We start from the raw sequence: 26,364 nt of genomic DNA on the forward strand, positions 1-26,364 counted from the left end.
TTTAACATTTGGATTTTTCGTTCGTGTTTATGAAGATTCCTTGGACATAAACATCCGGGTCATCTTCTGTTTCCGCTCATGCGTGATAGCGCTTGATAGATTTTTTTCATACAACTGTCATACCACCGCATAGAAAATCGGTCGTTCATATGCGAAACGACAACATTTTTCACTGTTGTTCAACTGGATTTTTTCGTTCACAATATCGTTATCGGTTAAAACATCCTGCTAATCAACGAAGAGAAAATCGTTCGATCAGCGGTTCCACAAAATTTTTCGTACGATTTTCTTATCGCATGTATCGGGCATAGGTGATAGAGTCTGACTGACTCAAATTGCTGCCCCACCCTTTCCCACTCAGAGTGCTGATGTATGGAGGCTGAAAACAATGCAAATCCACATAATTACACTGGATGATTAGGTGCCAGCATTCATTTTTACTCTTTACTACTTACCTGGAGTTCAGCTTTAAGGGCTCATTCACACAGGCTGAAATAAATTTGCATTTAGATGCGCACAGTGTATTGTTTTGTATGCATCTAAATACAGCACCATAGTAATCAATGAGCCGGAGGAAGTCATATGACGTCCTCCCATTCTAGCCGCGCATGCGCGGCTCCGGGAGCGAGCAGCGTGGCGATTGGTGGTGCGCTGTGTCCCTCTGACACAGCTGATCATCGATCAACAGAAAGAGCTGAAGATGTCGGTTCGGTCATGTGATCAGCTGTGTCCAATCACAGCTGATCGCACGTAAATAGGGAAATGCCGGTTATTGGCATTTCTCTCCTCACGAGCTGTCACACTGACAGAGGAGAGGAGAGTCGGTAATCGGCGTTCCTCAGAGGGGACATGTACACTGATCATCAGGGCACTGATGCTCAGTGTGCCCTGATGATCAGTGTAGCCCCAGCAGTGCCACCTGTCAGTGTCCATCAGTGCCACATCAATGCCACATTTCAGTGTCCATCTGAGCTGCCTTTCAGTGTCACCTATCAGTGCCAGTCAGTGGCACCTATCAATGCCAGTCAGTGCCGCCTAACAGTGCCAGTCAGTGCCGCTTATCAGTGCCACCTATCAGTGCCGCCTATCAGTGCCATATGAGTGCTGCCTTTCAGTGCCCATCAGTGATGCCTGTTAATGCCCATCAGTGCCTCCTCATCAGTGCCCATCAGTGCCACCTATCAGTGTCCATCAGTGCAGCCTCATTAGCGCACATCAGTGAAGGAGAAAAATCACTTATTTACAAAATGTTATAACAAAACTAAGAAAACCTTTTTTTTTTCAAAATTTTCAGTGGTTTTTGGTTTGTTTAAGAAAAAATAAAAAACCCAGAGGTGATTAAATACCACCAAAAGAAAGCTGTCTCAAAAAAATGATACAGATTTCATATGGGTACAGTGTTGCATGACCGCGCAATTGTCATTCAAAGTGTGACAGCGCTGAAAGCTGGAAATTGGCCTGGGCAGGAAGGGGGTATAAGTGCCCTGTAGGCGAGGGGTTAGGCATACATTTTACGCAGGATCCTCTGCCAGCAAGAACCTGCGTTTGTGTAGAAAAATGTGAATGAACCTTAATTTTGTACCTAGGAATTTCTGAAACCTAGAAGATTTGTAACATTGCTGAATGTTGGACGTTCCTCTCTCTGGCTGCACAGTGCTGGGTTGTCGTACATGCAGATTACTTGTATAAAGACAATTCAACGAACAGGAGATCTTTGTTGCCAAGACAACAAACACATCTCGAGAACTATTTTCTGAGCGGCGCTGACCTAGATATGCCTGTGGTCGCAGGATCAGCGACCGTCCCCCTGCAAATGTCCACTGTACTGCCAAATACCAGTGGCCTCACATAACATCGAATAAAAGGGAACAGAAAGGATAAATATTTCATACATTTCTAGGATTTAACAAAACATCCTAGAAAGGACAAATGCTGATGCGGTTGAATCTAAATTTAGTTTGTTTTGTTTTTTAATCAGCCCAAGCAACCGTACTTGCATTCAATGAGAAATGTCGCTTGTGCTGGTGGCTGCTCCGTAGAGTTGCCACCTCATCCCTTTAAAACCAAACACATATTAATTACACAGTTTCTGCAGCAAATTGAATGCGGATAAAGCACCAAGTGAGTTTAATGACCACCTTAATGAGCCACAAAACCTGTGTAATTAATATGTGTTCAGTTTTAAAGGGATGAGGTGGCAACCCTAGGCTGCTGTCCTAGCCCTCTTACACAGACGCCTAATAATGCCACATTTTTAGGCATTCAGTTTTTTTTTACTGATCTAAATGCAGTGCATTGTTTTTAATGGGCCTGTACATACAGATGAGTAAACTTGTCCTGCGTATAGATTAGAGTTGCCACCTCATCCCTTTAAAACCGAACACATATTATTTACAGAAATTCTGTGGCTGATTAAGGTGGTAATTAAACTCACTTAGTGCATTATATGTATTAAATTAGCCTGTGTAATTAATATGTGTTCGGGTTTAAAGGGATGAGGTGGCAACCCTAGAATAGAGCAGTCAAAAAAAAAAAAATTAAAATGAGAGTTGCCGGTCAGTATTATGCATGTACAAGAAAATACTTGAGCACGCACATACACCATACCCCAGGGAAAGTTAGAGGATCTTTTTTACACGCGTGTACACGTGAAAACTAGCAAATTTGCCCATTTGCCATACAACCAATCCTTGCAATTTTATGCAGGATCTTTTTGCCAGAATCTGATGCTCATACATCAGTACTGTGTGCTATAACACCCTTAGCTGAAATCTTCAGTTCTCTGCCCCCCTACATATACCCCCAGCAGTGGGGGTTAATGACCATCTGCCTCTATGACCAGCACTTGTCAAGTCCCGACTATGCTGGCCCTTCCCAAGTCCCGACTATGCTGGCCCTTCCCAAGTCCCGACTATGCTGGCCCTTCCCAAGTCCCGACTATGCTGGCCCTTCCCAAGTCCCGACTATGCTGGCCCTTCCCAAGTCCCGACTATGCTGGCCCTTCCCAAGTCCCGACTATGCTGGCCCTTCCCAAGTCCCGACTATGCTGGCCCTTCCCAAGTCCCGACTATGCTGGCCCTTCCCAAGTCCCGACTATGCTGGCCCTTCCCAAGTCCCGACTATGCTGGCCCTTCCCAAGCCCCGACTAGGCTGGCCCTTCCCAAGCCCCGACTAGGCTGGCCCTTCCCAAGCCCCGACTAGGCTGGCCCTTCCCAAGCCCCGACTAGGCTGGCCCTTCCCAAGCCCCGACTAGGCTGGCCCTTCCCAAGCCCCGACTAGGCTGGCCCTTCCCAAGCCCCGACTAGGCTGGCCCTTCCCAAGCCCCGACTAGGCTGGCCCTTCCCAAGCCCCGACTAGGCTGGCCCTTCCCAAGCCCCGACTAGGCTGGCCCTTCCCAAGCCCCGACTAGGCTGGCCCTTCCCAAGCCCCGACTAGGCTCGCCCTTCCCAAGCCCCGACTAGGCTCGCCCTTTCCAAGCCCCGACTATGCCCGCCCTTTCCTGCCCCCTCCTCCAGTCACAGAAGTTGTACTTAAGCTGCCATTAATAAAAGTGCTTCAGGAATGGAAGAGGTGGATCTTTCATTTATCTGCCTGTCCTCCATTCAGTGCTTTTTGATGGATGGCATGATCTCAGCCTAGGCAACGTCACTGACTGGAGATCAAGGATGCCTCTTTTAAGGCAATAGGTGCAGCTTTTTTTTAAAAAAATACACTGCTGCTGTACATTGAGGAATATCAGGAATTTATACACGTGTAAAGTAAATGTTTAGTTAATCATAGTCCATTTTTTTCAGACAAAAAGACTCTTATAAGAATCTCCTAACTTACTTTCTTTTGGCACAAATGGCAAAGTGGTGCTTTTCGTCTTGACCGGTAAGGGGTGATATCGGCATTTACCAGGCGGGGCCCTCCTGTGGAGACAAGCACAGTCATTAAAGTCTGGAATGGTAAAAAAAAGGGCATTTGGGATGCCGATTGTGAAGAGCAGTGTTCTGAGTGACTGAATACGAGATCCATTTATGTAATGCCTGTTCATAATTACAGAACATGAACACGTTATACGCAATTTCCATGCCCAATCTAAGCAATGGCCTCCCTGAGTGTAATAGCAAAAAAGGGATTTGTGAAGTTGAGTGTGACCCAACACATCTGCTGGAGATTCCAGAGCCAGAATATGATCTGCACATCCTCAGAGTGAACATTAGCACATGCACACTGTGACAAGCTGGCTTCATTTGGACATTGCAGCTTACAAATAATGTGCGGCAACTGTTAAAACTATTCTAACGCCAACGTTTTTTTTTCGTTTTGGATAGGGCAGAGGATGATGAGGTTTTCATTGCTAAAAGAAAGAAAGCCAGCGACACTCTGTTAAAATCTGATGCAAGCGTCTATTTATTGTTCTGGATAGGCAGAAATGAACCCACCACGGCCTCAATGATGCATTTCACCTAAAACGGAGTTTAATTTTAGATTCTCTAGACCCATTTTGAGCGAAACTTAAAGAAAGAGATGCCAGATGGGGTGTTTCACCCAAAATTGGGTTTAATTGTAGAGTCTTTAGACCCATTTTGGGTGAAACGCATCAAGCAAGGAGATCCCAAATGGGGCTTTGTGTTTGTCCAGAACAATAAAGGTATACAGCTGAAACTCGAAAAAATTAGAATATGGTGCAAAAGTTCATTTATTTCAGTAATGCAACTTAAAAGGTGAAACTAATATATGAGATAGACTCATTACATGCAAAGCAAGATAGTTCAAGCCGTGATTTGTCATAATTGTGATGATTATGGTTTACAGCTCATGAAAACCCCAAATCCACAATCTCAGAAAATTAGAATATTACAATCAATAAAACAATGATTGTACATAGAACAATATCGGACCTCTGAAAAGTAGAAGCATGCATATGTACTCAGTACTTGGTTTGGGCCCCTTTTGCAGCAATTACTGCCTCAATGCGGCGTGTCATGGAAGCTATCAGCCTGTGGCACTGCTGAGGTGTTATGGAAGACCAGGATGCTTCAATAGCGGCCTTCGGCTCTTCTGCATTGTTCAGTCTCATGTCTCTCATCTTTCTCTTGGCAATGCCCCATAGATTCTCTATGGGGTTCAGGTCAAGCGAGTTTGCTGGCCACTCAAGCACAGTAATCCCACGGTCATTGAACCAGGTTTTGGAGCTTTTGGCAGTGTGTGAGGTGCCAAGTCCTGCTGGAAAATGAAGTCAGCATCTCCATAAAGCTTGTCTGCGGAAGGAAGCATGAAGTGCTCCAAAATCTCCTGGTAGACGGCTGCGTTGACCCTGGACTTAATGAAGCACAGTGGACCAACACCAGCAGATGACATGGCTCCCCAAATCAACACAGACTGTGGAAACTTCACACTGGACTTCAAGCATCTTGCAGTGTGTGCCTCTCCATTCTTCCTCCATACTCGGGGTCCTTGGACCTCTCCATTCTTCCTCCATATTCTGGGTCCTTGGTTTCCAAATGAGATGCAAAAGTTGTTCTCATCAGAAAAGAGGACTTTGAACCACTGAGCAACAGACCAGGTCTGTTTTTCTTTAGCCCAGGTAAGACGCTTCTGATGTTGTTTGTTCAGGAGCAGCTTGACAAGAGGAAAACAACATTTGAAGCCCATGTCCAGGATCTCTCTGTGTGTGGTGGCTCTTGATGCACTGACTCCAGCCTCAGTCCACTCCTTGTGAAAGTCCCCAACACTTTTGAATGGCCTTTTCCTGACAATCCTCTCCAGGCTGCGGTCATCCCTGCTGCTTGTGCACCTTTTTCTTCCACACTTTTCCCTTCCACATGACTTTCTAATAATGTGCTTTGACACAGCAGTTTGGGAACATTCAACTTCTTTTGCAAATACCTTTTGAGGCTTTCCCTCCTTATGGAGGGTGTCAATGATGGTTTTCTGCACAACTGTCAGGTCAGCAGTCTTTCCCATGATTGTGATTCCTACTGAACCAGACTGAGAGACCATTTAAAGGCTCAGGAACCCTTTGCAGGTGTTATGGCTTAATTAGCTGATTAGAGTGGGACATTTTGAGCCGAGAATATTGCACCTTTTCACAATATTCTAATTTTCTGAGATTGTGAATTTGGGGTTTTCATGAGCCGTAAGCCATAATAATCATCACAATTATGACAAATCATGGCTTGAACTATCTTGGTTTGCATGTAATGAGTCTATCTCATTAGTTTCACCTATTAAGTTGCATTACTGAAATTTTGCACGATATACAAATTTTTCGGGTTTCACCTGTACATGCATTGGATTTTTACAGAGTGCCACTGGCTTTCTTTTACAGTTATAGGCAGTTTGGGAAGTGGGATGAACCCCGGCTTAGCTTTTGGAACTGCGTCAGCTGGGTGGGGTGATCAGATGAGTTGATGAGCTAACCCATGGGAAGCTGTCACATGATAGCGGACAGCCAGCCCAATCAGCAGGGGCCAGAAAATTCCCCACCCTGCAGGTGCATGTAACAAAGGGGAGGGGATACTGGTGACATCATCTGTTCACATGGCCATATATGGACAATATATGGACAATGTTATTGACCAAATATGTCCAGGTGGTCATATTAGGTCAATGGTGTCACCAACATTCCCATCATTTTGTTATGTTGGGCTGTGCAGTTGGGGAATTCCATGAGTGCAATTTATTGGGCCAGCAGCCTGCTATCATGTAAAAGCTTCCCATGGTTTAGCACATCAATACCTTTGAATAACCCGGTAATAATTCCAGACCTGTATCCTCTCTGTCGCTTCCATTATTACAGTGACAAAGTTCACCTTGTGATTCAGAAATCATGGTGGCATTGTCACTCGCACGTCTGCTGTGTCTGCAAGAACAATAACACCTATAGCTTGTCTGCCAGCAAGTAGAGCAGCCCTTTTAATTCTGTCCACCTCTATCACCAGCAATCTCCTCCAAAATGCATGCCTGCTATGTAAATTAGGACTTGGTTAGAATAAGGAATGCTGAAAAACATTGCTCCTTTTAAAAAAAGGTTGACATTGAGGTGCTGAATATCCTACAGACCCACTCCGAACAGGATCAGAAATGGCCATGTGATTGCAGTTATACCTTGCAGTTAATACAAGGATAATGATCTTTATTTTATGTTAGTGTAATTTTGAAATCTCAAAGGGCTCAGCTGAAAATAACTGTCATTTTTTTAATAAAAGGATCTTCATCCTTGCATGTCTTGTTGGCTTTGCAAACCGAATCTAATGTCATCTCAACCACGGTACTACCTTCCTGGAGTTTGCATGTTCTCCCTGTGGCCTGCATGGGTTTCCTCCAAGTATTCTGGTTTCCTCCCACACTCAAAAGACATGCTGGTAGGTTAATTGGGTCTTGTGTAAATTGTCCCTAGTATGTGTATGTATGAATGTGAGTTAAGGACCTTAGATTGTACGCTCCTTGAGGGTTAGGGACTGATGTAAATGTACAATATATATGTAAAGAGCTGTGTAAATTGACAGCATTATATAAGTACCTGAAATAAATAATAAACAAATACATTTATTTTAAAATGGAACTTAAGTTCCACTATAACAGAGAACAGGCAGGATTTTCACTGTAATAAAATACACCTACCTGCCTGCTCACCATGTTCTCCGGTGGTGTAAACTGAGCTGCACATGCACAGCTTAGCTTACAACGCCAGGCTGATCCCTGTGTGCTCAGATGACTTGCTCCTGTGCATACGCAGGACTGACATCATCCTGTACTGACCAATGAAGACACACAAAAACTGGCACATGGAAGAAAAAGGTGAGTACGCATATGTAGATCCCTATAGTTCCATTTTAAATACAGTACAAGTACAGGGGGTCTTAGATACACAGAAATATAACCAGCATAATATACAAGTTATTTTTACCTTGAACTGTCAACAATCTTGTACAAGACACCCGTGGGAGATGTAGCACTTGGTATACCAGTGGACATGAAGTAGAGCTCCCCTTTGAATAAAAACAAAAAATCAGTATATCTACATATAATTTTGTATTAACTGATATCTGTTATATGTATATCAGACCCTTGAGTGTTGGATTTTGCTCTTTTTATATGAGCATGCATCTGTCTTCCTGGGAGTTTTGGGTGTCCCTGCCCACCTTTGTGTGTTCCAACTCCTCCTATTACATGCTCCATAAGAAATTAAAATCCAGCTGAAGAAGGACCACTTAGACAAAGCAGGTGTGCCAACAAGGGAACTCAGCACAGTGATCACATCACAATAGAGTCCTTGACAGAATCAAGAGTGGGTTCACTCTCCAACAGATACCAAAATTTCAAAGTCCCACCATTACTAAAATCTTGCATAAGCTTTACCATTTTGATGTCATTTTTAATATTTTAAAATTTGCTTGAGCCTTGACAATGTCACTTTAAGGAGGCCTTGTATCCAGACCAGCCATTCTTGACCAGTTTCATGGAACCATAGGGTTCCTCCAGTTGCTAGGGGTTTCTTGATTTGTGGCTGACTGACCTCTCATTTAATACTACCTGCATAGTTCCAGGGTCAATGCCACCTGATAGAGCCAGCGGCATGAACCCAATGATCTTTTTAGCTGTCTGACCACCACTGTAAGGAGAATATTCTTTCCACTGGCCACCAATGTAAAGGGACATTTGTTCCTCAGACCACCAATGAGTTGGTTTCGGCGGGGGTTCCTCAAAACCTGAAAGTTATTTTAAGGGTTCCTCTAGGGTAACAGGTTGAGAACAGCTGCTCTAGACCATTCATTTCAACAGAAATCTCTCCATAACATTATATGTGCAATTCATGCAAATTATTCCTTCTGTAGACATCTAAAAGACTTTCCTGAAGAAGTCAAATTACCTAGCAAGGTCAAAGGCACATTGCAAGTAAATAGAGCATTGTTTATGAAGGGAATAAAGCAGCAAATAAGCAATTAAACATTTTTATTTCTTCAAACTTTTGCCAGCAATTTTGGAAGCTGGAGACAAGGCTTCTTTAAATCTTATATGAGATTTCAGTGCATGAGTTTATATATATGTTAAAGCTGAAGTTTAGTATGGTAATATTTTGCCTTCTCTGGTTTCCCCCTATTCATCAGCATGCTAAAAAGGGATGAGCTTGAAAATCGATGAAGGAAAGGGACAGGCCAGGGACAGGCTGGGGAAGAAAGTGCTAGGTGATGCTGGAAGTCAGGGCCAGATCTAAGGACTGATGAGTTGAGGTGAGTTGGAAATCAGGGCCAGATCTAAGGAGTGCTGAGTTGAGCTATGCCCCCCCCCCCCAGAGTTCAGTTGTTCCCCCCATAGGACCAGGGGGGTATTGTGCAGCCTCGGTGATGCCGAGTTGGCATAGCTGCACAGTGTCCTGCTCCTATGCACAAAACTTCATCATTTATTTTCATGGAAAATGAGGCTGGGGGGTGATACTGGATGTCATCCAGCCAGGAAATGAGGCGGGCTCTATCTGACTTACTGCAGCTTCTAATGCACCCCATGAGAAGCTCACAGTGTGCAGTGAAATCAGTACGACTGTGCAAGACTGAAGGGAAGGTTGGAGTTCAGATTTAAATATCAGTCATAGAATCCAGCACACCATGCTGCATTAGAATTTTAAAAGAGGGAATTGCTGGAGCAATCGAAATATGACGTGTATTCACTCTGTCATCACTGCAGCTGCAAAATGTTTTGTTACTATTTTAAATGCATAATGTACATATCAAATTCCCAGATGCAGCCATTTCACTGCACATGTCGAGCGGTGACTTTTAATAAGCATTTGACTTTTTTTTTTTTTTTGTGGAAAGAGGAAGCTGGATGGAGTGGAACACACATTCATTCTCAATGGAATGATCTGTCACTCAATATCCTGATCTTCATAATCCCATCAGTAGTGGTGGACGGGCCGCGGACATGCTCTCAGCTACTACCGCAATATCCGCAGCTAGAAAATAATCACAGGATCAAAAAACCCAATGTGTTTATACCTCAGGTGTGCAAAATGAAATTCTTATCTCCCAAACCTGAAACATCGGGGGCTGCCATCAATTTTGAATATCATGTACTATCATCTGTGCTGGGAAATGTAATAAGGATCATGGTAATGTGTTATTCTTCTTTTGTTAATAATAAGTGGAACTGTGAAATTTTAATGCGGCATGAGATGGTGTCTGTGATAGTCAATAAATGGAATAATCTGATAATAGACTGATGTGAATGTACAATATATATATATATATATATATATATGTGTGTGTAAAGTGCTCCGTAAATTGACGGCGCTATATAAGTACCTGAAATAAATAAATAAAAATAAATATATAATCATCACTGATACATTTTTTTTCCTAACCCATGGAGAGCACCTGTCATTCTGTAGTAACATTTTTTGAAGGCAAATAAGCATTACGGATTAGTTTACACTGGTGTGAGAAAGAGGGTAAAAACAGGCAGTTAATCTGCATTTTTTTGTGGCCCCTCAACTTAAAAAAATGGGCCCCATCACAAAATGACAGAGTCCAAAGCACCTTACTGCAGATCTTCAGCCTAAAATCGAAAGTGCCTCCTGCAACCCCCCCTCTGCTCCATGACCTGTATAGCGGCTTTTTTAATCCTTTTTTTTCTTTGAAAAGGGGTTTGGATCCACCTCCTATACATGTCATTCATCTAGGGGAATGATGTGTACTGTGACCACTGTGCTTCATCATCCTGAGGGCTGCCAGCTGAAATGTGCAGATCCCATCCCACAGAAAGTGGGGGTAAAATGAAAAAAAAAAACGGGGGGAGGGAGGCAGTTGGGTGGAAATCTGCTTTAAATTCTTGGTAATGTTTTGGGAGCAACAAAGCTCCCTCTTCATCCAAGCTTAATAGAATAGGATAAGAATTTGAATGGACCCAAAAGAAAAAAACAACTGATTCTGTACCTAATGCAGATATTCACCCTCTCCCCTCCCATTTTCATGTGTTCTGCACAGTTAAGGTAATCACCCACCCAGTGGATCCAGCCTTGTTCTGCTAAAATACACTTTTCCTCTGCCCCCCCCCCCCCCCCCTCGCTCTGTTCTGCACCGGTATCTTCTGCCAGCTCCTCCAGGTACAGCCAATGGCTCTCATGACGTGCCACAAGGCCTGCCAACCTCCTTTGTCAATGAAGGACTATGCCTTCTCAAAGACGAGACGTACATATCCCAGGAGGCACGGCAGGCATGAGATTCACCTAGGCGAGTGATATTCATGGGGGGGGGCAATGCTTTATTAAATGATCACATCACAGCAGAAGATAGCGATGTTTTGGGGTCACATAGGACCCTTTTATCAAGCAAGTGATTGTTCAAAATGTATTTTAAGCACAACGTACATTCAATAGAAGATTGCAAACAGTCAGGTATGTTTGTTTCATTGCAAACAGATACAACAAGGATCTTCTGCAAAAAAAAATACCTGTTTGCATTTTTTTAGCTGTAGCAAGAGCCTAAAATTCATTATTGTTAATGATACATAAGTCACGAGAAGACAAACTAGCCAACGTGTTACAGGAGGCAAAAGAATCCCCCTTCATCAGGGCTGTATTTTGTATTTGTTTTTTAGCCTTGTTGAAGCTGGATTTTTTTGGCCCCTCAAAACACGTTGACCACAGTTTGTCTTCTTATGACAATAAAGAATTGTGGAGTCCTAAGATGAACACTTGGTGCTCTTTTATTTGGTCACATGGATCCTTCAGGAGTTAGTTAGAGACTGTGGGAGTTCCACAATTGTGGTGGAATACTGGAGACTGCAGGAGACAGTCAGAAACTGGGGAGATAATACAAAAGATGGTTAGACAACACTGCCCCTTTAGAAACCAGTGGTCCCACTACTGACTACTGGGTTCAAAGTGCCACATGCAGTTATCGGACCCCAGGTTGGGCTCTAGAGCCTTACAGTAATACATATAAATAGTGCTCAAATGTCACTCTATTGCGCCAAATTCAGACTCTTATTATTTCAATGATTAAACCGTGCTGTCACTTTCAAATTCAAAAAAATATTTGAAATAGTGTGGAATATGCTTACAGTAATACAGACTGAGTTCTGTGTGCCTTCAAAATAAAGCAGTTCTTTTAACTATTACCATATCTGATAGAAAAAGCACTACAGTTTGCTGCAATTACCTGCTTCATCCTCTCCAAAAGAGATAATATACTGGTAATAATTATTAATGAGTTTGGGAAACATGCAGGTCTGACCCATGCCCATGCAGATCTCATGGTACTGCCATTGTCCCGTATTCTGCTCCTCTTTCAGAGCCATCAGACGTCTGTCCAAAAAAATAAAAAACACATTAAGAAGGGTTCATGTTCTATAACAGATCATCTCCGATTGTCTGAACAATACAGAATGTTCCTTCCATAATGAGCAGAATGCTGAACTCATTAAAATATCAATTTACATGAAGAAATTGTTATGTTGTTTTCATAGATGTTCATTAAAGCTGAACTCCGGGCAGATATAAAGAGAACATGAATTAATAGAGTTCTGTATACATTAAATAAAATATTCGAATTACACTCACAAGGAACCAAAAGAGAATGATTGGTGTCAGTGGCTGGCAGATGTCTCAAAACAGTGTGAATAGGCAGACTGAGCCCGTAATGCTTGGGCTACACAAAGGCTAGCTACACAGATATGTGTTTTGCTAAAGAAGGGGTCTCCAAACGTACTAAACAAAGGGCCGTTTTTCTGTTCTTTGGCGTTTAGAGGGCCAGACTGTGGTCAGTGGGAGTGTAAAATGGTCCAAAGTCAGTATGAGTAAAAAAAATTACATAACACCTGTGGTCAGTAGGAGGAGGAATAGTGCCCAATCATTGGTTTCAATGGGAGGAGTAATGCCCCATGATTGATGTCAGTTGCAGAAGTAGCCATCATTGGTGTCAGTGGGAGGAATGGTGTCCCATCATCGGTGTCAGTGGGCGGAATAGTGCCCCATCATCATTGTCAGCGAGAGGAATAGTGCTCCATCATTAGTGTCAGTGGGAGGAATAGTATCTCATCATTGCTGTCAATGTGAGAAATAGTGCCCCATCATTGGTATCAGCAAGGGGAATAATGCCCCATCATTAGTACCATCAATGAGAGGGATGGTGCCCCATCATTGGTATCAGTGGGAGGACCAGTGCTGCATTATTGGTGTCAGTGACAGGAATGGTGCCCCATCATTGGTTTCAGTTGGAGGAATAGTGCCCCATTATTGGTGTCAGTGAGAGGAATGATGCTCCATCATTGGGCGCAGTGAGAGGAATAGTGCCCCATCATTGGTGTCAGTGAGAGGAATGATGCCCCATCATTGGGCTCAGTGAGAGGAATAGTTCCCCATCATTGGTGTCAGTGGGAGGAATGCTGTCCCATTGTTAATGTCAGTTGGAGGAAGAGAGTCCCATCATTGGTGTCAATGCAAGGAACAGTGCCTCGTTGTTGGCATCAGTAGGAGGAACACTGCCCCGTTATTGGTTGAAGTGGGAGGAATAGTGTTCCAACGTTTATATCAGTGAGAAGAGGTATGCCCCATCGTTGTTGTGAGTGGGAGGAATTTTTTTTTTTTTCTTAAGTCCGCAAACGTGCAGATAACGAAAAAACCCGTAAGTGAATCACAAAAAAAGTGCAAGTGTAAAACACCACACGAAAAAGTGCACTTAGGGGTGTGCTTTGTCCTTCCCCCGAAGGGGATGGACCACTACCCTGATCCCCGGGGCACGAAGCTCCTGACAGGGACAAGGTTCCCATTTGGTCCTCCTGGCCAAACGGCCTGGTGGACCACCGTTCCTTGTGGCCAGCCGAAGCCAGCCACTCAGTACTTGGTCAGGGGGCTCTCACAAAGAGAAAACCCCCCAGGGACAGGGGAGGAAGGAAACAAAAGGCCACACATCCTCCCCCTAGACTTCAGGGCAGGCCCGAGGACCCACACCCTCCATCCTGTGAGGAAAACACACACATAAGTAAGAAAAAGTGACAAAACGTGGGAGGTGAATAAATTAAATAAATAAATAGAAAATAAAAAAGTGGTCGTGCCAAATTGTGCATAGACCAAGCCCTGAGGCCTGTAGCAAAAATTGCCCCAAACTTAGCCAGAAGGCCTGGTCCTAAGGGCGCTGTCCAGGAAAAGTGGTAAACACAGTGACCATGTGCCATTTTCACACTGTGGGGTCCCACACCCAGGTGTTACTAAGGGCACCCCTGAGGTGACCACTCAGGGGGCACTGGTTTGCGGACTTTCTGCCTTCCCGACCCCTGGCCAGACAAGGTAGATCCGTTCGAATCAGGAGGAACTGGGCCCTTTGGTCTTCCCGGGAGAATTACTCACGGGCCCCAGCTACAACTCGTGGGCGCCTCGCTTTCTGTTCCAGCCGGTACTAGCCGTCCAGACTCCCATCATTCCAGCAGGGGTACTATACAACCAGCCATCCCCGCAAAGCTAGAATGGCCGTGGAGCACCCCTGCTGGACACTGATAAGAACAGATACTACACTTGATCTTAGCCAAAAGGCCGAGAAGCGATGTTAGTGGGAGGAATGGTTCATCGTTGTTGGGGTCAGCGAGAGGAATAGTACCTCAAGGGCAGGATAAAGGCAAGCAAAGGGCCACATATGGCCTGCTTGCCACAGTTTGGAGACCACTCTATTGTAAAATATGATTTCATAGTCTTTTTATTTTGCACCACCGAAACTGCAGCTCACTTTAAAGTGGAACTCTTAGGAAAAAAAAATGTCTTTGCTGTGTTTTGGGTCTAGCTTTAAATGTATCTAAAACCAAAAACAAAACAAACAAAAAAGGCTTTCTTTGAATGGGGGGAGGTGGAGATCCTAACATTCATCTGCCCCTCCCTTTGTCCATTCAGAGAACGCCTTGCACTTCGTGAAACAAATGGAGGAGTTGAAGAGTAAGCAACCCACTATCATCACTGTATGAACAATGGAACTCATAACAACTAAGCCTGGAGATCAAAGTCACCACTGGTATGTACATTTTTAGCAATCCAGCAGTCCCCTGGACATAGCATTCCAAGAATAGGAGGTAACTAAAATGGACCCAGCACACAGCAAAAACATTTTTTTTAGTGTTCCACTTGCATGAAACTGTTGCTTTGGGTTCCATTATATCAGAATGTATAATTATAGCAGTTGGTAACACACCCACGCTGCAGTACATATGCTGTACATTGTGGTGCACTGCGTTACAAAAATGGTGCAGGCCCTTTTTCTTGTCTGTTGTGGTGCATTTGGAACACATTTATGTGCAGTGCACGCTAATACATGAAATGCTACACAACAAAGTGCACAGCACTGGAGTGCTAAAGTGTGAAGGGGTGCTAAGCAGCACCCTTACATCGGGGACTGTTGTCATTTTGAGCCAAAAAAGCTAGCAAAACAGAAATGTTTTTTGGCATCAGGCACTCCAAACTGCTCTTCATCACTGACATGTTTCGCCCCATATTGACTTTGCGCTTACACTATAGTAGGAAGCGAAATGCATCAGTGGGCAAGGGTACTGTCAGGAATGGACTCGCCAATGGTGGTGGGACTCACCTGCCTTGTGGGCTGCAGTACCAAGGCTGGCCAGCGGGTGCTCTCAGCAGCCAGAATCTCACTCCTGCAATCAGGCCATCACCTGAGGCTGATTGCAGGAGGTGTATTTAAGCAGGACCAGGCACTGTGATCAGTGCCTTGGTGTTGTTTCCCATGAGCCCCTGTGCCTTGTATCCTGTGTTCCTGTTCCTCTGCCTATCTGATTTGTTGCCGACCCTGCCTGATCCTGACCTCTGCTGACTTCTCCTGCTCTGACTCCTGGCTCGTCCCTGACTATTCTTCTGCCTACTCCTATGCTGTTTGACCCCCTGTTGCTGTACCTTGGCTCGTGACCCATTTACTCTTCGCCTGCTGCTTTGTACTGATCTGCCTCCACCGTTACCGACCCGGCTTGTCTGACTACGCTACACTCCATACTGTCATCCATCCATCCCGCACGGATCCAGTCACTACTGTCCGAACCTGCCAGCCCCTTCACATCAGGTTTTCCACTGGTACATACCCTCAGCGGACCCCTCTACCACAGTTGGGTGCACTCAGGGGCCGCGACCTGGTCTCAGTCCTGCGCCAAGTCCATCCCCACCATCAGGGGCTCTGGTGAAAAGGCAGACTGGGGCTTAGACTCCGCGCCCTGGAGAATCCTGTTCTGTGGGTCACTAGAGATCCCGCCGGGCGGTGCCTGACAGTACCTTACGGCCTGCCTGACCATTCCACCTCTCCATCCTGACTACGCCTGTGTTCCAGAAGCTTGCTGTTTCCCTGCGTCAGTCCACACATCTCTGGTCATACCCGGATCCTTGACAGGTACGTTGGAGCATCTTGGCCCTGTGTGATTAAAGTTTTGTCAAGAAGGTGAGCCCAAAGTTGTATTGGCACCTACGACTGAAGTGGGGAGCCTTGCAGGGGCAAGGGAGCAAGTCCACTGAGACAGGTATAGATCATTTTGTAAGCGTACTTAAAAAACTGAACACATTTGACTTACCCACTCATAAAATCTCCAAATATATAAAGACCATTTAAATTTGGATATTCGCAGCCTCTGTACACATATCCCCCAGTGACCGACTTCCCCAACTTATGGGGGTAGGCGAAAATAGGAAGAACATCATCTACAGAGAAGAAATTATATAAATGATTTAGTGATGGGAGAACTTATCATTTTTTAAAGGAGAAACTGTCATGGAGTATTTTTTTTAATTTTCCTGGACTTGGGAAAAGAAAAAAACCTGTGTTATTGCTAGTGACAGACTGCACCATAAATTAACAGGTAAACTAACACCCTACACCCTCCCCATCGACCCATCCCTGCTGTACTAACTTCCATGGGTGCTAAGCTGTCCGTGCCAACAGCCAATTCAGCGATCTGGGGATTTGAAATCCTCGCCCTTCTCCCTCTTCTCTGTGCAGCTCTTCCGGGACAGATCAGAGTGATTCTGATTGGTCAGCGTCATCACAGAACAAAGCTCTGGTTCATCCAGAGAGAAGAGGGAGAAGAGTGGGGATTTCAAATCCATGAACAGATGGACTGGCTGCACTTTTGCTGGATAGCTTGGTGTGCATGGAAATGTTAATGAGTAATTAAATAATAGTTGTGCAGTTGGTCACCAGTCATTGATTTCAAAAGACCGTTGACAACCCCCCACACGGAAAGCCTGCACATCTGGGAGGCTGATGACGGCCCATCACTTGAGCACAAGGATCAGTACACCCGTGTGAATGAGGCCTAAAGCTGGATTCCAGAAAAACAGATGAAATACGTACACTCACTGGCCACGTTATTAGGTACACCTTTTCAATTGCTTGGTAACACAAATTGCTAATCAGCCAATCACATGGCAGCAACTCAATGTATTTAGGTATCTAGATATGGGGGAGATGACTTGCTGAAGTTCAAACAGAGCATCAGAATGGGGAAGAAAGGGGATGTCAGTGACTTTGATGACAGATGGACTGGTCTGAATATTTCAAAAACTGCTGGTCTATTGGGATTTTCACGCACAACCATCTCTAGGGTTTACAGAGAATGGTCCGAAAAAGAGAAAATATCCAGTGAGCGGCAGCTGTGTGGAAGAAAATGCCTTGTTGATGCCAGAGGTCAGAGGAGAATGGGCAGACGAGATAACAGAAAGGCAACAGTAACTCAAATAAACATTCGTTACAATCAAGGTATGCAGAATGCCATCTCTGAACGCACAGCACGTTGAACACAACACGTTGAGCAGCAGAAGACCACACCGGGTGCCACTCCTATCAGCTAAGAAGAGGAAACGGAGGCTACAATTCGCACAGGCTCACCAAAATTGGACAATAGAAGATTGGAAAAACATTGCCTAGTCTGATGAGTCTCAATTTACCTAGAGTGGTTGTGCATGAAAATCCCAGTAGATCAGCAATTTTTTAAATACTCAGACCAGCCTATCTGGCACCAACATCCATACCACATTCAAAGTCACTTAAACCCTCTTTCTTCCCCATTCTGATGATCAGTTTGAACTTCAGCAACTTGTCTTTGCCATGTCCAGATGCCGAAATGCATTGAGTTGCTGCCATGTGACTGGCTGATTAGCAATTTGTGTTGCCAAGCAATTGAACAGGTGCACCTAATAAAGAGGCCAGGGATGGAGTTGGGAACTCAAGTGTCATTGGAGTCTCAGACAAATAAAGGAGGTTTATGGTTGACTTCAACCACTAGCATCTACCTATACCTGGAATATCAGTTTTAAGTGAACGTTATATGTTCTACAGCAGTACCACATGATGGTAAGGAGTCATTACCTAGTGACGCATTGGTACAAAGCTTTTTATCATAGCAGCTGAATCCTTCCCTGGCCCTCCAGCCATAATTCCTTCCTTTCTCCACAATGTCGACTTCTTCAAATTTATTCTGTCCCACGTCTCCACAGAAGAGGCGTCCTTTCCCCTCCTTTGTCTGAGGGTCTCCCCTGTCAAAAGAGCAGCGCCACATGTTCCTCACCCCGTAAGCAAAGATTTCAGGTCTGGCAGATGGGTCGTTGACAAACGGGTTGTCAGGTGGGATCCGGTAAAGTGGGCCGTGGTTATTGTGATTGACATCGATGCGTAGAACTTTGCCCAACAATGTAGACCTGAAAATGGTGGCAAAAGAAGGAGATGTAGATCCAACTGACTACCATCTTATTTAATATGTTCATTTAATTTGAAAAAGCATGTTTGTTTCTGCATTAGAGCACTTTCCTACCAGCTGAACAACGGCTTTAAAAACTGAAAGCTCTCAATTCCCCCAAGTTTTGGTTAAAAATTAAAGTAGAACTATAAGCAAAATGTTTTTTGTTTCATTTTGGATTAAGGAAGGGTTATAACCCATGCCAGTTTTATTTTTGCAATCTGTGTCCCATTTGGGAGATTTGTCATGACTTCCTGCCCCATATTTTTTTTAACATGGGCAGCACAGTGGCAAAGTGGTTAGCACTTCTACAGAAGGCTTACCAGAAAGGCATGACCCCCTGTTAAGAGTGGTCAATCTAGGGCACCTGGTGATGTTACCTGTGACGAAACGCGTAGGGTGGAGCCACGCACACACAGTACTGCACATGTGCCAATGGTCAGCGGCCATTTTGGAAATTGGAAAATTTGGATTTTTTTGCCAATCAATACCTATTGATGTTTGCTTACATGTGAGTGCAATCACACTTTAAATAAATGTTGTGATTATGGTTTTATACCATGTGGAGCATTCTTTCTTTGCATGTTTTCCAAGCCTTATCCTGAATGGTTTAGCTACCCTAATTAAAGTCTATTGTTTGGAAGATCCTTATCGGCTGTTTTGGTGATCTGGAGGAGGATTCCAGTGTAGAGCTTTCTGGATTGTTTAACAAAGCGTGATTGACCACGCTTAACAGGGGGTCATGCCTTTCTGGTAAGCCTTCTGAAGTAGAGGTTGGTGACAGGACAACTGTCCTTGGTTTTCTATTGTTTCATCACAGCCTCTGGGACTTTTCTTTTATTTTATTTTTGGATGGACTATTTGTTGACACATTTTTCACTGTTTTCTTATGATTATTTGTAACTTTTTAAGTGCTGCACTTCTATGTATTTATTGTTGATTGCCTAGTATCAGGGTTGTTGTGTTCAGCTGCTCTATGTTTTACACCTCATTTTTGATTATTGAATATCTATTGTGGTTCTTATTAGTGCAGGTTTATATATATATTTATCCTTGGTTAGCATTTCTGCTTAGCAGCACTAGGGTTGTTGGTTAAAATCCCAACATTGGCACTACCTGCCTGGAGTTTGCATGTTCTCCCTGTGCCTGCGTGGGTTTCCACTGGTTTCCTCCCACACTCCAAAAACATGTTGGTAGGTTAATTCACCAATCAGCTGGTCCCAGCTGGCAATAATTTATTTTTTAAACAACAAACTTGTCATACTTACCTGCTCTGTGTAGTGGTTTTGCAGCCCTAAATCTCCTCTTCTGGGGTCCCCCAAAGGCACTTCAGCTTTCAGAGTGCCCCTATAGCAAGCTGCAAAGTATAGCATAGAGTGCCCATATAGCAAACTGAAAGTATAGCATAGAGTGCCCCTATAGCAAGCTGAAAGTATAGTATAGAGTGCCCCTATAGCAAGCTGAAAGTATAGTATAGAGTGCCCCTATAGCAAGCTGCCTATTATAGTATAGAGTGCCCCTATAGCAAGCTGCAAAGTATAGTATAGAGTGCCCCTATAGCAAGCTGCCTATTATAGTATAGAGTGCCCCTATAGCAAGCTGAAAGTATAGCATAGAGTGCCCCTATAGCAAGCTGAAAATATAGTGGAGAGTGCATCTATAGCAAGCTGAAAGTATAGTATAGAGTGCCCCTATAGCAAGCTGCATATTATAGTATAGAGTGCCCCTATAGCAAGCTGCAAAGTATACAGTTGCAAGAAAAAGTATGTGAACCCCTTGGGATTACGTGGAGTTTTGCATGAATTGGGCATAAAATGTGCTCTGAACGTCATCTAAGTCACAACAATAGAAGAACACAGTCTGCTGAACATAATACTACACAAACATTAGATGTTGCCATGGTTTAATTGCACATAACATGTAAACATTCACAGTGCAGGGAGGAAAAAGTATGTGAGGCCCTAGCTTAATGACTTCTCCCAGAGATAATTGGAGCCAGGAGTGAGCCAACCTTGACTCCAATCAGTGTGATGATATTGGATGTGTTGCTGACAGCTGTCCTGCCCTTAAAAAACACACACCTGTTTTGGGTTTACTGGTTTCAAGAAGCACTGTCTGATGTGAACCATGCCTCGCAGAAAAGAGCTCTCAGAAGACCTACCATCAAGAATTGTTGACTTGCATGAAGCTGGAAAGGGTTACAAAAGTATCTCCTTGAGCCTTGATGTTCATGTGTCCACGGTAAGACAGACTGTCTACAAATGGAGAAAGTTTAGCACTGTTGCTACTCTCCCTAGGCGGGGTCATCCTGTAAAAATGACTGCAAGAGCACAGCACAGAATGCTGCATGAGGTAAAGAAGAATCCCAGAGTGTCAGCTAAAGACCTACAGAAATCTCTGGCACATGCTAACATTTTTGTTGACACATCTACATTAAGGAAAACATTAAAGAAGAATGGAGTACATGGAAGGACACCACGGAGGAAGCCATTGCTGTCCAAAAAGAAGATTGCAGCACATTTGAAGTTTGCAAAAGAGCACCTGGATGTTCCACAGCACTACTGGCAAAATATACTGTGGACAGATGAAACCAAGATTGAGTTGTTTGGGAAGAACACACAACACTATGTGTGGAGAAAAAAAGGCCCAGCACACCAACATCAAAACCTCATCCCCACTGTGAAACATGGCGGAGGGAGCATCATGGTTTGGGGCTGCTTTGCTGCCTCAGGGCCTGGATGGATTGTTGTCATTGATGGGAAAATGAATTCCAGAGTTTATCAAGACATTTTGCAGGAAAATGTACGACCATCTGTCCGCCAACTGAAGCTCCGCAGAGGATGGGTGATGCAACAGGACAATGACCCAAAGCATACAAGTAATTCAACAAAACAATGGCTGCAACAGCACAGAATACGCCTTCTGGAGTGGCCCAGTCAGAGTCCTGACCTCAACCCGATTTAAATGCTGTGGCATGACCTTAGGAGAGCGATTCACACCAGACATCCCAAGAATATTGCTACACTGAAACAGTTTTGTGAAGAGGAGTGGTCCAAAATGACTCCAGATCGTTGTGCAGGTCTGATCTGCAACTACAGGAAACATTTGGTTGAGGTTATTGCTGCCAAAGGAGGGTCAACCAGTTATTAAGTCCAAAGGTTCACATACTTTTTCCTCCCTGCACTGTGAATGTTTACATGTTATGTGCAATTAAACCATGGCAGCATCTAATGTTTGTGTAGTATTATGTTCAGCGGACTGTGTTCTTCTATTGTTGTGACTTAGATGACGTTCAGAGCACATTTTATGCCCAATTCATGCAAAACTCCACGTAATCCCAAGGGGTTCACATACTTTTTCTTGCAACTGTAGTATAGAGTGCCCCTATAGCAAGCTGAAAGAATAGCATAGAGTGCCCCTATAGCAAGCTGAAAGTATAGCATAGAGTGCCCCTATAGCAAGCTGAAAGTATAGTATAGAGTGCCCCTATAGCAAGCTGAAAGTATAGTATAGAGTGCCCCTATAGCAAGCTGCAAAGTATAGTATAGAGTGCCCCTATAGCAAGCTGAAAGTATAGTATAGAGTGCCCCTATAGCAAGCTGAAAGTATAGCATAGAGTGCCCCTATAGCAAGCTGAAAGTATAGTATAGAGTGCCCCTATAGCAAGCTGAAAGTATAGTGTAGAGTGCCCCTATAGCAAGCTGAAAGTATAGTAGAGCGTGCCCCTATAGCAAGCTGAAAAAACTTCTGCCTTCAGAATTACTCTCTTCCTTCTCCTGCCCAGGGCTACATGTCCCACGAGGCATTGCTTCTCACATATTCACTTACTGACATGCATGTACTGTGTACTGAGCTGTATATGTGCTGCACTGTGTATACTGACATGTATGGACGGTGTACTGAGCTGTATATGTGCTGCACTGTGTATACTGACATGTATGAATGGTGTACTGAGCTGTATGTGTGCTGCACTGTGTATACTGACATGTATGAATGGTGTACTGAGCTGTATGTGTGCTGCACTGTGTATACTGACATGTATGGACGGTGTATTGAGCTGTATGTGTGCTGCACTGTGTATACTGACATGTATGGATGGTGTACTGAGCTGTATATGTGCTGCACTGTGTATACTGACATGTATGGATGGTGTACTGAACTGTATATGTGCTGCACTGTGTATACTGACATGCGTGGATGGTGTACTGACCTGTATGTGAGCTGCACTGTGTATACTGACATGTATGGATGGTGTACTGAGCTGTATATGTGCTGCACTGTGTATACTGACATGTATGGATGGTGTACTGAACTGTATATGTGCTGCACTGTGTATACTGACATGCATGGACAGTGTACTGAGCTGTATATGTGCTGCACTGTGTATACTGACATGTATGGACGGTGTACTGAGCTGTATGTGAGCTGCAAACAAATAATGCATTCTGTATGCAGGCCAACTAATCGCTTATGAAAATAGCTGACATGTATTTTCATAATCATTTATAATCGATTCTGTCGATTAGTTGTTTCTTAGAAACCTTGCTAAAGGTCAAATTGGAATTTTTGCAGCAAAATTATTTTTGGCAAAATCGCTCTACTCCTCCACAATCCCTATTTGAAGTTTTTTCTTTGTAAAAAGAAAACTCCCTAAATTCCCAACAGATGCATCTCTCTCTGTGCTAGGTGGTATAGTCAATGATTGGGCAGCCCTGGGGTCCCTGCTTCAAATTCCGGCCAGGACACTATCTGCATGGAGTTTGTATGTTCTCCTTGTTCTTGTGTGGGTTTCCTCCTACATCTGGAGGATATGAGGTGGGTTTATTGGCTCCTGTGTAAGTTGCCCTTAGTAGTGTATGTATGTGAGATAGGAATGTTAGATTGTAAGCTCCTTGGGCAGCAGAGACTGATGTGAATGCGCAGTATGTAAAGCGGTCCATACAATTTTCGGTGCAATATAAATACCTGTCATAAATAAGTATACCATTTAATTAGTACTGGCGTGTCCGGTTTGCTAAATTAATTGTCAAGCTCTACATTTTCATCCTCCTCCTCTACAACCACCTAATATTAACCACTTGCCTGTCAGGCCGCTGTATATAAACGGCCAGACGGTGGCAGTCCAGGGGCGGGTTGCCGTTCATAAACGGCGCCCGCCATTATGGACTGTGCGCGCTCCCTGGGAGCGGTGCCTGCTGTGTCCTCCGGACACAGTGGAACACTAATTGTCGGACGGGACCTCTGTGCGAAGTCCCAATCATGTGATCACTGATTGGTCAATCAGTGATCACATGCAGAGTAGTAAGCAAGCAAGATGTCACTTCTGACATCATTCCTTACTACGTGTGAAATCTGTGAATGATGACAGAGGTCACATGGTACAGAGCCATTCACAACAGCCTTGTACCATGTGACAAGCTGTGACCAATCACAGCTCTCACAGTATTTATCAATGGCTGCAAGAATGCAGCCAGAGAGAAGGAAAAAAGATTGCTTTTACAGCCTTTATGGGTGTAAAAGCAATCAGTATAAAAAAAAATCTTCATCACCCCCCCACAAGTAGTACAGTGTCACCATGGCACCGTGACACTGTACTGGTAGGGTGACAGTATGTAGAAAAAAAAAACAAATAATATAAAAAAATAAAATAAACATGTAAAAACAAATTTAAAACAATTATAATTTTGGGTTATAAACTAATTTGGGTTATTTTTTTTTTTTTTACTAAAGAGATAACCGAATAAATTTTGGCCAGAATTTATGATGAAATATTTATTTGCAAAATTTTATAAATAAAACACTTTTTTTCAAAATTTTTGGAATTTTTCATTTATAGCAAAAAAATAAAAATCCCAGTGGTGAATAAATACCACCAAAATAAAGCTTTATCTGTCTCAAAAAAATGCTAAAAACTTCATATGGGTACAGTGTTGCACGGCCGCGCAATTGTCATTCAAAGTGTGATAGTGCTGAAAATTGGCCTGGACAGGAAGGGGTAAAAGTGTCTGGGCTTGAAGTGGTTAAAAAATGTTCAGCAGTCCACAGAAAAAGTGCGTTTGCAATACAATCAGAACGGAAGCAAGAATTCTGAATTAATGAGACCCCCCAGGATAAATAGCTGAAACATAAAATTATGAATACACTTAGTACAAGTTCCCTTAGGGCATCAGTGAATGTTCTTACTTGTTCTGTGCATTCCCAAACTTCCCAAATGGATCTCCAGCCATTCCTCCGTCTCCAATAAATATGTAGAGATAGCCGTCATCTCCGAACAACACCTCTCCGCCATTGTGATTGGACGCTGGCTCTTCCACCTCCAGGATTATCCTAAAATAATATGTAGACAATATATAACAAAGCATAAAACATAGAGGGCTGGAACCAATAATAAAGTATTAATAGTAGCAGATGTAAACCTAACCACTATTATTATTATACAGGATTTATACAGCGCCAAGAGTTTGCGCAGCACTTTACAATATAATGGGAGACAATACAGTTCAACACATTTCACAATGAGCTCACAATCTAAGGCCCCATGTACACGGGATGTTTCTGAACGATGGAAACTGACTGCTGGAAAACGTAGGTTAAAAAACATCTGTTTAGCTGCATTTGCATAACACATTTATGCGTGTTTGCGTTTAGAAGCATTTTTTAAAAGATAAGCACAGGAGAACCTCCCAAATGCCCAAAATGCACTGAAAAGTGGTAAATTATTAACTATTTCAGACTGTTTCAGAGATATACAGAAAGTAGAAGCAGAGACAGCAGTATGTGTTGACATTAGCTTAGGTGTAAGTTGCTCATTAACATTTCTTTTGTTTCCATGGGTGGGAAAGGTGTCTGGTGGAGGGAGTCATTAAGGCCACCTGGCAGGGGGTCTTCATGAGGGATTTGAGGTGTGAATGGTCATTAACATATCTTTTGTTTCCAAGGGTGGGAGAGGTCTGAGGTGTGAGTTGCTCATTAACATATCTTTTGTTTCCAAGGGAGGGAAAGGTGTCTGGTGGAGGGAGTCATTAAGGCCACCTGGCAGGGGGTCTTCATGAAGAATTTGAGGTGTGAATGGTCATTAACATATCTTTTGTTTCCAAGGGTGGGAGAGGTCTGAGGTGTGAATGGTCATTACAATGTGTGACAAGCTTGGTAGGAACATCCTGTGTTCAGTGTTTTGTCCATCTGAGTACCTTGAAAACTTGAAAAGCACCTTTTGCTTTGAAACGCTGATAAAATCAATGTCTGAACACAAATTTGTTGTGTTCAAAAAAACGACTGTAAACTCAACTGCCTGTAAACGATGATGTGTACATGGACACGTAGGAAAACATTAAGGAGAGTTCAGGGGCTGCTGAAAAAAAACGCTGAACAGCTCCTAAATGTGAGTTTATCAGCTACAGTGTACATGAGCCCTAAAGGAAGGGGGAGGTGATACAAACGGTGATAGCTGCAGGGGATGATTTGGCGGAGGTGATTCAAGTACAGTTCTTAGGTGGAGGTGGGGTAGGCTTCCCTGAATAAATGAGTTTTCAAATATCGCCTAAAGGCAGACAGGGTGGGGGCTGACCGAAAATACTGTGGGAGGGAGTCCCAGAGGCTGGGAGAGGCTCTGGAGAAGTCTTGGAGGCAAGTATGGGAGGATGGGAGAGGCTCTTGAGAAGTCCTGGA

The 26,364-nt window shown here is 43.7% G+C and overlaps 1 protein-coding gene and 1 pseudogene across 1 annotated transcript in view; both read right to left on the bottom strand.

Moving 5' to 3' along the window:
- HHIPL1 (HHIP like 1) overlaps window positions 1–26,364 on the bottom strand; it is a 47,523-nt gene that overhangs the window by 7,963 nt on the left and 13,196 nt on the right. The window contains exons 3-8 of the mRNA XM_089656354.1: window positions 24,880–25,023; window positions 18,330–18,658; window positions 16,537–16,663; window positions 12,147–12,292; window positions 7,898–7,979; window positions 3,829–3,911 (exon numbers count right to left, since the gene is read on the bottom strand). Coding sequence (XP_089512480.1) covers window positions 3,829–3,911; window positions 7,898–7,979; window positions 12,147–12,292; window positions 16,537–16,663; window positions 18,330–18,658; window positions 24,880–25,023 — 911 coding nt within the window. The remainder of the gene's footprint in view (window positions 1–3,828; window positions 3,912–7,897; window positions 7,980–12,146; window positions 12,293–16,536; window positions 16,664–18,329; window positions 18,659–24,879; window positions 25,024–26,364) is intronic.
- On the bottom strand, window positions 14,410–14,527 carry LOC149471159 (U2 spliceosomal RNA; annotated as a pseudogene).

This window comes from Staurois parvus, unplaced genomic scaffold, assembly GCF_062004578.1.
Source record: "Staurois parvus isolate SC_StPar_1 unplaced genomic scaffold, SC_StPar_1.0 ptg000026l, whole genome shotgun sequence".
In the NCBI taxonomy this organism is placed as follows: Eukaryota; Metazoa; Chordata; class Amphibia; order Anura; family Ranidae; genus Staurois; species Staurois parvus.